This window comes from Pinus tabuliformis, chromosome J (genome assembly GCF_031772625.1).
Source record: "Pinus tabuliformis cultivar Carrire ecotype Pingquan chromosome J, CPIR1, whole genome shotgun sequence".
In the NCBI taxonomy this organism is placed as follows: domain Eukaryota; kingdom Viridiplantae; phylum Streptophyta; class Pinopsida; order Pinales; family Pinaceae; genus Pinus; species Pinus tabuliformis.
This window is the reverse complement of record NC_142295.1, coordinates 1,078,881,876-1,078,897,828: the sequence shown is the minus strand read 5'-3', so window position 1 is coordinate 1,078,897,828 and position 15,953 is coordinate 1,078,881,876. Positions and strand designations below refer to the sequence as shown.

At 35.7% G+C, this 15,953-nt stretch overlaps 1 protein-coding gene across 1 annotated transcript; it reads left to right on the top strand.

Moving 5' to 3' along the window:
- The first annotated feature begins 10,831 nt into the window (after positions 1-10,831).
- On the top strand, positions 10,832-11,836 carry LOC149230705 (uncharacterized). Its single transcript, XM_089381395.1, has one exon. It carries the CDS (start codon positions 10,832-10,834, stop codon positions 11,834-11,836), a length of 1,005 nt encoding a protein of 334 aa, XP_089237521.1.
- The last annotated feature ends 4,117 nt before the right edge of the window (positions 11,837-15,953 follow it).

Genomic DNA, 15,953 nt, shown 5'->3' with positions numbered 1-15,953 from the left:
AATATGCATGTTCACGGATACCAATACATAGCTACTTCTCCTATGCTATCAATGAATGCGAAAAGAAACTTCTATTATTAACGAATGCGAACATAAGCCTCATATCATCATTGCTAACTCTATCAGTGCTGCCATTATGAGTGATGCCCTGGGAATGGATGAACAACCTCCATTAGGTCCCATTGCACTTTCTTGAGTGTCGTTAGAACCTCTTGCGAGTTTAGAGTGTTACATTAGTCAGAGAACTGGAATTTTTTGAAATGTGCTAGAGACAGACACGGCTTCATTGGGCATTTTATAATATTATTTAATTTTTTTTTGAACTTGTAAAAATCAAAATTTAAATTTCTTTTAACTAGTAAATTTTTCTGAGCACTTATTTGACGTGCTAGAGAGCTTCCGAAGAACTGTGATGTGTTCAAATTTGAACACTGCTCACCTCCACGGTTATATTTACGTTTTCAGGGCTCTCAACTGCCATTTCATATACACACGGTGTTCCTCCAACATTCGTCACGGTTCTCCTCGTCAACTAACCAAACTACATGGCTTAATCACCATCAAGAATGAGAAAGTGAGTGTCTAATATTACAATGTAATAAAAAATTAATTAAATTTGATCAATTTTATTATTTTTAAATTTGATGTTCACAAGGTCTTAAAGCACTCTTTGATGGGAAGTCATAGGTTAAATTCTCCACCCTTATCGGGGTGATATATTACACATGTTGAAGATGTAGTCCTGCCAAACTTAACAAAAAAATTGATAAATAATAAATACCATAAATTAGTTATATAATCAAATTTAATGTTAATATATATATAAAATTTAATAAAAATAACTTCAAGGAGTAAAATTTTTATTATCTATTAGAAAAATTTAAAATCAAAAGTTATACGAATGAAAAAATTATCTATTTACTAATAAAAAATAAAAAATTATCTTATGATACTGCCATCATTTAAATATTCTAAAAGATAGTTTTTATTTTCTATATGCGATTCTCCTCTCAAACTTTTTTTATAATATTTCAAACAATAACCAATAAAATACTTCATTTAAATATTTTATAAAATAAATTTTATTTTTTTATATATAGTTCTCATTATTTTATTATATATGATTCTTATAATTTTTTATTTTGCCAATGTGATTCAACTCTCAAACCATATGATATTTCAACCCATAACATAATGAAAAACTATCATCACTTAGATATTCTATAAGATAGATTTTATTTAATATATGATTCCCACTCATGTTATATATGATTTCCATCGTCAAATTATACCTATAGAAACCAATTACTTTAAATCACGAGAATGCTTCCCAGAGTTTGACTGAAATAACGTGTGGCATATTTGGCTTTATAGGAAATAACATGTCCAATATTCGTTCCTAAGAGAATAAAACGCGATATGGTTATTCCAGTCCAGCATTTACAGAAAGAGAGGGTGTGGAATATTTAGCTCCATAGTGGGCTGCCTAAACGATTAAATTGAGTTGAAGGAATGATTGCGATATTTTTGCTTGCGAGGGGACAGGGTTCTACATGCAAGTTCCAATTCGGTAAAATTTCACGTTATGAATGATTACGATCTTTTCGCGTGCGAGGGGACAGGGTTTTCGGAAAATCTTGAGGTGTAAATTTTTTTGGTGTAGAATTTGAAGAAAGATTTACATCTCGAGGGATCTTCATGATAGATCTAGGGTTGGATGGATCTAAGTTGTTTCCACTTCAGATGTTAGATGGATGTAAGCTGATTCCACTTCAGGGTAACAATGTCACATGTTTAGATTATCATTATTATGTATATGGTTGAGATAAAATTCAAAATTCACATCATATTTTCTTTGCTTGGCATGACCATATTATTTTCTTCTCTATTTTGGTATGTCTTGCTTTCCTTGAATGGTTTGTACATCTATGTTTGGATACTTTGAGTGGTTTGTGTGTTTATGTGTTTGGATTTGGATGGTAATGTTTATGAATGTTACAATTATTGTGTTATATTTTTATATGTATATGTAATTGTTTATTAGCAATTAGTTGGTGATGAAGAAAGGAGACAATCTTGTCAATAGTTTGTAAGAAGATTGATATTGCACATATATTTCATTTAATTTAATTTTAGGTATCACAACTTTTGACAACTAATTAATTCAAAATAGTGTTCCTTCAAATATTACAAAATATATTGTTTTAATAATTTACTAGGTAAAGCTTACTCTTGAAAAAATCTTTACATTGTTTGTTTCTCCAAACAATTATCACATCTCCTTCAAGAATATTTTGATTTGTTTTGATGTTTATAAATATACATTTTCCTCTTATAAATATTTTGAATATATTGTTGTATGGAATTACTCTATTAGTAATTTTGAATATATGTGATTCTGAATATATGTAATTGTCAATTAGTAATTAGTTGGTGATGAAGAAGGGAGACCATCTTGTCAAGATTAATTAATTTACACTTTGCAGGAGGATTGATTATGCACATCTCTTTCATTTTAATTCTAGGTATAACAATTTTGATAGCTAATTATTTGTTAATAGTGTCTATGTATTACTAAACATATCTTGATTTTATTTTTCTAATAATCTACATTCTAAAAATTAATAGCATCTAATGCAAACAATCAAATAGGATTAAAAAACAACATCTACAATGAAATCAATGCATCTAATGCAAGCAATCAAATGCGATTAGAAATCAACATCTACACTGAAATCAATGCATCTAGTGCAATCAATCAAATAGGATTAGAAATCCACATCTAAACCGAAATCCATGCATCTAGTGCAAGCAATGAAATAGGATTAGAAATCCACATCTACACTAAAATCAATGCATCTAGTGCAAGCAATCAGATAGGATTAAACGAAATCCACATCTACACTAAAATGAATGCATTAGTGCAAGCAATCAAATATAATTAGAAACCAACATCTACACTAAAATCAATGCATCTATTGCAAGCAATGAGATAGGATTAGAAGAAATCCACATCTACACTAAAATCATTGCATCTAGTGCAAGTAATCAAATATAATTAGAAGCCAGCATTTACACTAAACTCAATGCATCTAGTGCAAGCAATCAGATATGGTTATAAATCATCATATACACTTAAATCAAAGCATCTAGTGCAAAAAATCTAAAAAATATTTTTAATAATTTGCAGTCCCAAGATTAACAACTTCTAATCCATCTATTGCAAGCAATCAAATAAGAGTAGAAACTAATATCTACACCAAAATCAATACTTCTAGTGCATAAAATCAAATAGAATTAAAAATCAACATCTTCACTAAAATTAATACACTAACCCAAACGACTATATACAAAAGTTGTATTTAACAAAATATTGTTAAATAAATTAGAAACTACAAACAAAAATTATAATTATTGGATTAAATATATAATGGATTAAATTGTCATGTGTATTGCTATGGAATAATGTATAAAGATTGTATGATGGGTAGGAGGTTAGGTCAAACTTTGTCACTATAATCATAATAATTAAATACTCTAAATTAAATATACACTGAATTAAAGTGTCATGTGTATAATTATTGGATTAAATATATAATGGATTAAATTGTCATGTGTATTGCTATGGAATAATGTATAAAGATTGTATGATGGGTAGGAGGTTAGGTCAAACTTTGTCACTATAATCATAATAATTAAATACTCTAAATTAAATATACACTGAATTAAAGTGTCATGTGTATTGCTATGGAATAATGTATAAAGATTATATGATTGGTAGGAGGTTTGGTCAAACTTTGTCATGTGTATGGGTAGAATTATTTAATTTTTTAGGTTATTATAATATACCTCAGTTATAAGTGAAAAATTAGTTAATTAAAACAAGAGCATAGTTTGCAAGTGTTAATGATATTTTTTCTATAAAAATAAAAATACAATTTATTCTCTTTGTGTGAGTTAATTAAAATGAATTATAAGTAGAATAATAAAATAATATTTTGAGTATTATATAATCGATTTTATATTGAATAATGTTAAAATTGTGAAATAGAATTTAATTCAATAATCTTGAGTTAAATAAAAATATTTATTAAGAATTTATGTTCTCCATAATTTATGTAATTTTTTTGCATAAGTTTAGGTAGGAGTAAAATGTAGATATGTTGATTTTTTTAATGTTAGTGTCCACCAAAATATATGCAAAAGGTATGAGAATTATTGATAATGTAATTAGAAACAACCCAACTACTAGACCAAGAAGATTGTAATCTTCTATAAAGTTCAGTCCTTTGTAAGAAAAAGAAAAAATTGATGTTTATGTGTAATTAATGGTAGGCATGATCACTCTCATTTTATAGAAATGAATGAAAGGAACTATGGTTCTATCTAAGAATCTTTTCCATTAATGAGTTCTCAATCTTAAGATCGGTGTTTGATGTTTATGTGTAATTAATGGTAGGCATGATCACTCTCATTTTATAGAAATGAATGAAAGGAACTATGGTTCTATCTAAGAATCTTTTCCATTAATGAGTTCTCAATCTTAAGATCGGTGTATATGCTTCTTAACCCTGGATCTATCAATATTGAAGAGGGATCAAAGCTAGAAGAAACATTTGCACTTCTAGAGATTTGATCCCTCCATGTGCTTATATAGATACGAGGTTAATATGGATGATCTACATTGGTTATGTGTGTGTGCATAAACACTAGCCATTATGCATATATTTCATTTTGAATAACACACTAGTAAAATATTTTAATCATAAGGCTTTTTTTAGTTTTTTTTTACATGGATTGAAAGCATAAGAAACCCCAGAGTACTTCCCCACATTTCATGGATGGTAAACCTTTTAGCCCTAGCTCCAAGGAAATCCAAGAGAGTTGAACCCATGATTAACAACAGCTATCAACAATATATATTACTTTTAATTACTTTCTCTCTCTATAAAATGTTAACATAAAATTATGTGAAATATTGTTTTTGATATATATATCACATGTCAGCTTTCTATTAAAAATTCAATATATTACACATCTCATTTAGTGTGATATCAATAATCAATTAATTAAAGCTAATCATATATGTATATTTATTTATATTATTTACTGCATTGTTTTTGTTATTTATTATTATTTTTTTTTTTTTTAAATGGACACTTCTTAACTCCAAAGTAAGCACATAAAGAATTAAACATCATCATTAGAGTGAGTTGTAGATGAGACTTTGGCAATTATGAATTAAGAAAATGTCCACAAAATTACATTGAAAGGCATAAGAGACATGTAAATCATTCTCTACTCAACATAAACTATATATATATATATATATATATATATATACAATGCCCAATTCAATTAACTTTCTATATATATATATATATGAAAAAATAACAAAAAAATCTATTGATAAGTGTCTTTTCAATCCCTTTCTAAAAGAGATTTATAATTTCTTCTTGGATCTAAAACTATATTAATAATAAAAATGTGTTAATCCATATTAAATTATAGTTTTAGAATATTTATTATAATACCAACTTTCTTAATAATTTAATTCAAAAAATTATAGTGATTTAAGAACTTTTTCCCCAAAAAAAATTAACCATAAAAATAAAAATCTAAAATAAATTAAATAATTCCTTAATTTTCTTGACTTGCCAGTTAGTTGCCAGGTATCAAATTCAATCTTAGAGAACGATAACTATTATATTTATAAAATAATTAAAAAACAAACACAAAAAGAATTATGGTAACAAGAGCACTTCTTTTAAAATGGTAAGCATAGAAATAAAATATTAATTCACTGACTTATGATAAGGACTCTGAGAAATTTAAATATTATCATCATGTCCATAAAACAATTGAAACTAAAAGAAAAACAAATTTATGGTGCATGTACGTGAAAGCCACCTTTCATTGTCCCTTCTACCACTGTTGTTTCTCGATTTTAATTGCCGTTAAAGTCATAGCCCCACCCGTAAGGAGATGTGTAGCTTTTGTCAGCTCGGGTGCTTTTGCTCCAATTCAAGGACCTGTTCTGGGTACTCGTTTAGCCTTTGGCACTTTCAACCTCACGATTTACCCGCCTACTTTAAGGACTTTATGTTGGATAGACAGCTCACTCTCCATTGCGTAGGAACGACAGCCAGAACTTAGGAGATCGGTGGTAGGCACTTTCAGCATTTAAGTTACATACTGGATTACCTTTTTGTTTTACAGCTACCACCAGCTAGTTGTGATTGGGATTATATATATATAAAAGAAAAGAAAAAAAAAAAAAAAGAGTGAAAACACTTTTTAGATTGAGAAAGGGTTATAAAAGTTTTCAGCAAGAAAGTTAAAATATACTTTCTTGTGGTGATTAATATGAGGGAGATTTCGAAAAAATTTATAATCTTATTAAAATTTATATAATCAAAGTGAGATAGAGAATGCTTCGGCTCTCGATACGACCATCCCGCCTGCAAATCGCTTAAGAACCCTAATCACAGGCCGCCTCTGACGGCTTAAGCTCTCGACGCCGCCGGACTCCTTCTGGAAGCCTGCAATGGCAAAGACTGCAGGAGGGGAGAGCTCCGCCTCCCCTCCATTGGACACTCCAAACTCTGACAAGGAACAGCATAGGACGCCTCTGACCCCTTCTGGCGCAGTCCCTGAAGCTGAGCAGGGAGGACAAAGGACGGATGGAAAAGAGAAACCCACAGCCCAGACTGATGAGGTAAACACAGAAAAAGAGGCGCACAATAACGCTTCGTCGTCACAGCCAAAGGCGACCTCGGCCACCTGCATCCCGAAGGCTGCAGAACGTATCAAGGTCGATCTGCCAAGCCACCGCATCAACGGTGAGATCCAATACATGCAGGATCATGCGCTAATAGGAAAGTTTCTTGGATTCTGGCCTACTGAAAAGGCATTGCAGGGCTGGATAGCCTCAAAATGGAAGCCCAAAGGACAAGTTACCCTGCAGCTTGGACCGAAAGGCTTCTTCACGGCCATCTTCCATTGTGTGGAGGACAAAGCGCGGATATTCGAAGGCGGCCCATACTTCTTTAACTCTTCAGGACTTTATCTCACGGAGTGGAAACCAAGATTTAACCCTGATAAAGAAGACTTCAGCTGGGCTCCTGTCTGGATAAGAATGTATTCCCTCCCAGTGGAATACTGGAAAGAAGAAACGCTGGCAGATATCGGCAACAAACTTGGGACCTTCATCAAAGTTGCGGCAGAAACAAAAACCCGCAAATACACCTCGTATGCCAGGATCTGCATTCAGATGCACCTAACCAAGGCCTTAGCTGATTCGGTAAGTCTCTTTCACGATGACTTTGAATGGACACAGCCTTTAGATTATGAGCACATCCCCTTTCGCTGTCGCAAATGTCATGAGCATGGCCACCTCTTCCGAGACTGTCCTCTGAACTCACAGTCTAAAGCTTCATCTAATGACACTAATAAAGACTTGGAAGGTTTCACCAAAATTCCCACCCGCCGCAGGCATGCCAAGAAAAGCCAGGTTGTCTCTGATAATGCCATCAAAGCAGATTCCCAGAACAGATTTACTGTGCTTGCTTCTCAAGATCCGCAGGACCAACCCAGCTCTGACCCCTTGGAGAAGTTTTTTATGCCTTCATCCTCCCACAACCCCTCAGCCCCCATGCAGTCCTCAGATCCCGCCTCTTCTCACCACATTCCTAACCCTCCTTCGGATAATGCAAAATTGGTTTCAGATCATAGTCTTTTCCCCTCTTCCCAGGGGAAATCTATGCTAGATAATAAACAGCAAGCCTCAGCCATGGATCTAGATGCAGCTCTAGCTCTCAGTCTACAGGAAGACGCAGATGAGGAAGACCAGAGCTCCCCTATCATCATGGAGGAAGATCAGGTGGATATCAGCTTAGATGGTCTTGACATCTTCAAACTTGAAACGACATGCAAACAAAAAGAATACAACTCAATTCTCCCCTGGAAAATAGACAGACTTGAAGGAGTCCTGACCAAAGTGCAACACAATAAAAGTCTTGGCATACAAGGAGGAAGCCCCTGGGACGAAAAAAAGGCGCTCAAAGAAACCAAGAAAAGGGGACGAAAGACAGACCTCTAGAGGACCATAATAGTAGGTGAAATACTTATGGAATCGGGGGGATTCCCTAAGTTGACAAAGTTCTATAAACCCAAACCTCAGTTTACATGAAGCTCATTTCCTGGAATGTGAGAGGACTCAACAGCCCCTCAAAACATCGAATGATCAAAAACCTGATTCAACAAGAAAAAACATCCATAGTTTTTCTTCAAGAGACAAAAAGCAGCAACGCAGATATTGAAAGAATTCGAAACAAGATTTGGGCAGGTAGCAGCTCTATTTCAGTAGATGCCTCTGGGGCCTCAGGCGGACTTGCCATTCTGTGGAACCCGCAGACTATTTCATTATATGATTTCCATGCCACCCTTCATCTTATCCAAGCTTCCTTCCACCTCATTGGCACCAATATCCATGGGCATCTCACAAATGTGTATTTTCCGCAGACAATTCAGCAAAAACTTGATATTCTGGAGACAATCTCCATCCTCAATGAAAATAGGCAATTTCCCCTCTGGATCGGTGGCGGAGACTTCAACATCTTAAAATCTATGGAGGAGAAAAAAGGAGGTAGAATCAGGCTCAACAGTGATAGCACTGGCCTCAAAGAATTCATACAGAACAATCAACTCATAGATATTCCAACCTCCAATGGAATTTTTACTTGGACAAATAAGCGTCGAGGCATTCACCACATAGCCTCAAGGCTCGATAGGTTCTTCATCTCGGACAATGCAATCCACCTGGGAGGGGACTTCAACGCCTCCATCATTCCCCAAGGAGGATCCGATCACTGGCCAATTTTGCTACAATGGTCCAGGCCAGGCACTTGTTGCAATAGACCTTTCCGATTCGAAGCCTTCTGGCTCACAAATACCAATTTCAAGACAGTGGTAAACGAGGCATGGAAATCTTATATTCCGCCAGAGGGAGAAAAGATGTATCAATTCCAACAAAAGTTGAAAAACTTAAAACAAGTCCTCAAAGTCTGGAATCGCACACATTTTGGTAACATGCAGGAGAATCGCCAAAGACTGGAACAGCAAATGAAAGCACTTCAAAAAACTTTCATTCTAGAAGGCAGAACAGATGAACAAACACAACAGGAGCATATCCTTTGGAATCAAATTGAAGAGCGCAGGAAACAAGAGGAAACTCTCTGGCGTCAAAAATCCCGAATCAGCTGGCTAAAAGAGGGGGAGAAGAATACAAAATTCTTCCATAAAACCACAATCCAAAGGCGAATGCACAATAACATTACATTCATAAACAATCAACAAGGGGAAAGAGTCGAAGCACATGAGGATATGGAGAAGGAATTCACAGGATATTTTAGGGATATTCTCAAGGAGCCCACAGGTAACAGGGATGAAGCAATCAGAACCATCACGCAACACATTCCTCGAATCATAACGGAGGATCACAATAATAAACTGCTTCAGCCCACGTCTCTAAAGGAAGTCGAAGAAGCCATGGCTCAACTTAAAGATGGCAAGGCTCCTGGGCCTGATGGCTTTACAGCCAATTTCTTTCATGAATTTTGGGAGCTCATTAAAGCTGAGGTTTGGGAACTAGTGGAGGAATCCAGAATCATGCACTGGATCCTCCCTGCCCTTAATTCCACCTTCATAGCATTGGTTCCCAAAGGAGAAGAACCAAACAGGCCGGAAAAATATAGACCAATAGCGTTATGCAATGTTATCTACAAGCTTATCTCAAAGGTCATAGCGAACAGGCTTAAACCACTCCTTCCACTACTCATCTCTCCAGAACAGACGGGATATGTAGAAGGTCGGCAGATCATGGATGGAATAATTCTATCAAATGAGGTAATTCACTCATTAAAGCTTCTCAAAAAACCAGGTATGATTCTAAAACTAGATCTCTCTAAAGCCTTTGATAAACTCAGTTGGAAGTACATTCACAAAATGCTTTTGGCTTTTGGTTTTAGTGCAACTTGGACCAGATGGATCATGAACCTTATCTCCTCTCCCAGCTTCTCTGTCCTGCTGAATGGTTCACCCTCATCTCCTTTTCGTCCCTCTCGTGGCATTAGGCAGGGGGATCCACTTTCACCTTTTCTCTTTGTTCTAATGGCAGAAGGGCTCAGCAGGCTTCTCAAATCCGTTGTTTCCTCCCAAGCTCTAAAAGGTATCTCCATCCATGGTCTCAATCCTCAGTCTCATCAGCAGTTTGTTGATGACACCATGTTATTCGGCCATCCTTCCTCGCAAGAAGCCTTTGTCTTCAAATCTTTACTCTCCCTCTTCTCCGACGCCTCTGGCACAACCATAAACGCCTCGAAATCTCAGCTCTTCTTCTTCAACACCCCCCCCCACTACGCAAAGGAATATTTCCAGAATTCTGGGGTTCACCATATCCCATCTGCCTTCCAAATACCTTGGGGCTCCCCTATCTGACTCTGCCATCAAACATGCTTCTTGGCGGTCTCTCCTTGATAAATTAGAATCAAAGCTTTCATCATGGACTTTCCGTGCTCTAAATATGGCAGGCAGACTCGTCTTAATCAAATCGGTCTTACAAGCAATGCCATTGTATCTTTTTTCCATCATGGCAGCTCCAAAATGGGTCCTTAAAGCCATACGTAACCTTCAGCGCAACTTCCTATGGGGCTCCTCTGGACTGAATAGAAAATGGGCTCTTGTTAACTGGAAAGAAGTCTGTAAAATCAAATCAGAAGGAGGGCTAGGATTAAGGGATCCTCTCCAAAGCAACAATACAATGGGAGCATGAATGTGGTGGAACTGGATCTCCAAACCTCATTCACCATGGGCCAGATTATGGCAAGCAAAATATGCCCTGGGAAGTCAATGGAACGATCTCATAAGAATCAACTCCACAACCCAAGGATCACCCATCTGGAACACTGCAAAGCTTCACAGCAATTTCATTCAAGAGCACAGCTTCTGGGAAATTCACTCAGGCACGACAGCAAGGTTCTGGGAGGATTCGTGGCAGCAACTCCCTAAACTAGCAACTTTATTTCAAAAGCCTCTTTGGCAAATTCATATGCAACAGGCGAACCTCACCCGTGTCCACCAATTCTGGCAACAATCCACGCATCATGACTTCCAAATCTGGAAACCAGCTAGCCTCTGGCAGATGGACTGGCCGGGAGAAACACATTCTGACATCGATCATGAACTCACATACAAAAGAATTCGCTACTCCAACCAACAGGACAGACTAAGATGGGGTCATACACCCAAAGGAACATTTACCACTAAAGAAGCTCATCAACTGCGCTATTCAGACATCCAGGCAGACAAGGATCAAATATGGGGAAAAGTTTGGCTACCAGGTCTATGGCCCAAGATTTCAATTTTCTTATGGCTTCTAAGTAAAAGGCACATACTCACCTGGGAAAACTTGATAAAACGGGGATTCATTGGGCCATCAAGATGCCCAAATTGCAATCTCAACTCTGAGACCATTAGTCATTTAATGGAAACATGTCCGCTAGCTAAGCAACTTTGGGAGAAAGTTGAAAAATGCAACATGAGATCGGACGCAAGGATGGAGGATGTAACAGAAACTATCAGGAATTGGACTAAGAACCCGTTCAAAACCCAGCTTCTCAACTCTCTGTGGAGTCTTATTCCAGGCTTTTTGTATTGGATTCTCTGGAAGGAGCGAAACTACAGAATCTTTAATAATACCTACCGGTCAATAGACGCTCTGTGGCTTATCTTCAAAAAAAAACATTCAGGAAACCTTAACCATCAGGACGTGGTATGATACATACATGCCAGAATCTCAGCAGGAGCGCAATATATTGAAAGAATGGAATCTAGACCTTTCCTCCTTAGCAAAGGTCATCACCCGTCCCTCAATCAGCTCCACCTCCCCGTTATCCTGGTCCCCATGCGCTACCAACTCATACAAGCTGAATTTTGACGGGGCGGCCAAAGGTAATCCTGGGCCTGCCGGATTTGGAGGAATCTTCAAAAGCCACACAGGAGCATTATTGCATATATACTATGGATCAATTGGCAAAGACACCAACAATGCAGCAGAATTGGAAGGACTCTGGGAAGGGATTTGCATAGCAGAACAAAAGCACTTCTTCCCTCTTGAGGTTGAAGGAGACTCTTTCATTCTCATAGCCGCTGCTAAAAGATTACAGGTAGGGGCTACCACAGTCAAGATCGCATCAAGTTGGAGATTGCTCAGTAGAATGGAATCACTGGAGGAAAAGCTAAAAAATCCCCAAAGCATAACCTTCCAGCATGTAAGAAGAACAACAAACCAGGTAGCAGACAGAATGGCTAACCAGGGCGTATCTCAGCAAATACCATACTTCTCAGGTTCACTGGACATGGTAGATGATGACCAACTCAAAAAGGACTGCATCTCTTTGGTGCAAAAAGATCTCTCCCTCCCGGATGCGGGTGTTTAATATGCAGCGCAGCCCACAGGTGGTGCGTCACATGGGCATGTGTCAGCCCGGACGTGCCACGCAGTACCCTGCAGCCTGTTTCATATGGGTGAATGCAGGTGATCCTCCGCGGGTGTTATTACCTTTCTTGTCTGCCTTTATTGTCCTCCTGCAAATCTGTGCGATGGCGCTTCATATGACGGGAGCCTCTGTCACATTCTTGCATTCATTCGAAGTTGTTGGGCACTCCGCTGCAGCGTTGGAGCATTCTCTGGTAAGGTGGGGGATTTCGCAGGGACATTCTTGCTCTGTGGCAAACTTAGCAATGCAGAGGGAGCGCCTCAGAATGAGCAGCCGACGACGAGGCTCTCGGGGTCGGGCTTCAGCTCAGAGGACCGCAATTTCTCCTTCTTCCTCTGTCGAGGTAACATCTGACCAGCATTGCTTCCATGGTAGAGCAACGGGACGTGGCAGCGCGCTTGGGAGCGGAAATATACCAGAATGCGGACATGCAGCGCATCCCACAGTCAGGTATAGAATACCTTGCACAGTGGCAAACTCCACATTCATCATATCTGTTTCTGTCGAGCATTGTGGCAATCTCAGAGGTCAAGCTGAAGCAACTCAAGGAAACCCTCCACCGGCTCAAGGGACTATGCCCATAATTGATATGCAGGTGCCCACAATTGATCTGCAACGCCCTACTAGGGAAAGTTCCTCCCCAGCTACTCAAGCTGCCCTTGCGGGCCCAAGCGAACCGGCTCAGAGGCTCCATACCAGCTCGGTGGTCCCTCTCTCTGACTTGGATGACTCCCAGCAATTTAGGGGCAAGGTGGAGGAAGAGCCCTATACCACAGAAGATGATTAATTCAACCAATCAGTTCGCTCTCAGCAGCCTGGAAAGGAAAGCTACACTTTGTTTTCGTACCTTGTTATCTGTATGTGTTCGGTTTCAGTCTGGATTTCAAAATCTATGTGTCGGCTATAAGGATCCATATGTTTATCAGTCCTTGATCAAGTAATGTCATGTGTCGTTATGTTAGTCCGTCACAGCATGTCCATGCTCAGCATCCAATTTTTGTACCTGTTCAATTTTGGGTATGTATAAATTTGGGCAAACTGTCAATCTTTCAGCAGGAGTTACAGGGCCATGGCCCTGTTGTAACACTGATGTAATTTTTTGATTTTTTGTACTATAATAGAATAGCCTGATTCAGAAAAAAAAAAATAAAAAAAATATGAGGGAGATTTCTAATTTTTTCTATGCTAGACATGTGATATTAAAAAAGAAATATTGATAATTAAAAATACTAAAATGACTAACATAATTAAAATATTTTAATTTTTTTAAAACACATTATGTATATGTATATGACAACATCTAAAAAGAAATTAAACCAGCATATATTAACTCTAAATGTATGAAGCACAGAGGGGAATCAATAAGTTGCAATTTTCTTTTATTAATTAGTATAAAGGAATTAGTACATAAGGTGTATTTAAATGATTGAAAAACTTTCACTTTAAAAAAATGTAATCCCTTTAAATGCATGTAAAACTTTAGTGCTGGTAAATATTGGCACTTTAATACTTATTATCAATATAAACATACTAGTTCTTTCAATATCTAAAATATGAATTATACTTTGAGTCAAATATTAACACATTGATGTTCATTAGCAATATAAGCTCACTTCAAAAAAATCTCTAGAAAACTTCAACTTTCTACTTTAAACCTCTATTACTTAAGACACATGGTTCAAATTCAAATTTTTCTTTGTAATTATTTAGTTCCATTTTAGTACATTTTTTTTATGAGGTTCCTCGTTAAGTTTGTCTATATACATTTTCTATAGTTATATATAAATTTTAAAATGAAGTAAATTATAAAATAGCAGGAAATCCACATCAATGAATGTAAAAAAAGTTTTCATGGATTTGGAAATTACAAAGATAGATTACAAGTTTGAGTTATAACATGAAGTTATGAGTTTGAATTATGGACCTGGATGTGGCCAATAACCATAAAATTCACCAAACTTCAATTTTTTTTAGATTCACCTAATTTCTAACTTCAAAATTAAAATTACATAAACGTTTTCCTCATTTTATATTACTAAAACATTTACAAAATCTTTTATTAAAAAATGTTTTCATTATTATATATAATCACTTATATACTAATATATGATATAAACTTACATTTACTGTAACCTCACAAATAAATGTAGCAGATCTTAATCTATCTTAAACTTGGATACTTATCAAATATGGAGCTTTTTTATATATGTCTACTACTTTAAATTCACAAATTATATTTTTTATAAATACTTTTTAATAATAATAATAACTATTATTTAAAAATATGATTTTTTAATTTTAATAATAATAATAATAATTTAAATTAAATTAAATTAGTTGATATATATTTATTAGTTATTTATTACTAATATTTCCTCATGATATATTTTGGGTTAATATTGGTTTTCAAGTGCCTTAAAAGATAGATTTTGTATATTAGCTCCTTCAAATTCAACATCCTCCTAGATTGACACCTAAAAGCAGCTACTGAAATTTAAATAACAATAATGAATGCAATAAGCATGATATTTCAAAACTTTTAATAATCATTAAAAAAATTAATTAATTAATGTGATAAATATTTATAAAGTTATAAAATTATTTTATATATACAAATGTGAAATATAAAATATAATGTTTTTATGTAGTTATATGTGTTAAGAGACTTTATATATATATATTAATTCAAGATTAATTGAGTATCAAGAGGGATCAAATTTTTAGAGATGTAATTTTTTCTTGAAATTTTGCATTTAAAAACAAATGTTTATATCTTAAGAGATTTAATCTTTCTTTATGCTTCATCTAGTATATGTCCTAGGCTAATATGTATCTATGCTGGTTCTATATACACACATACCATGCATTAACTCTATCCATCTATGTTGGTTCTATATACACACATACAACCACACACACCATGTATTAACTCTATAAAGGAACTGATTATTTTATAGTGGACAAATTAGAGAAATCAACTTATAGGGTAATTTTTACTTATTGTTCCAGTTTTAAAATTTGGGGTGAAAAACTTTAGGAGCTTTTTTAAGCCTTAAATGACTACTTTTTTTCGCTCACCTTTTATTGAAATACATTCTATAATAGATATCTTTACAACTGTACAAGAATCACCTCAATCAGATCACATATGAGGTTGTAGGAGGTTGAACTATCATGGTTGACCACCATATTTGAGAGGATGCCACTTGAACCATGGTTCCTCATGGAAAATGGGTTGGCCATGTCAGAACTATGAAGGCTCTAGAACGGTTGAGTTGTAACTCATATTGAAGGTGAATCAATGAAATTTAACCCTTAGTTAGCTAAAGAGATATCTTAGTTCAGTGAATTGTGTTCCATAGTTGAGTAGAGTAGGTGAGCAAGAAAAAATAGAGA

Coding starts and splice junctions, on each gene's coding strand:
- LOC149230705 (XM_089381395.1), top strand. CDS start 10,832: ATGTGGTGGAACTGGATCTCCAAACCTCATTCACCATGGGCCAGATTA.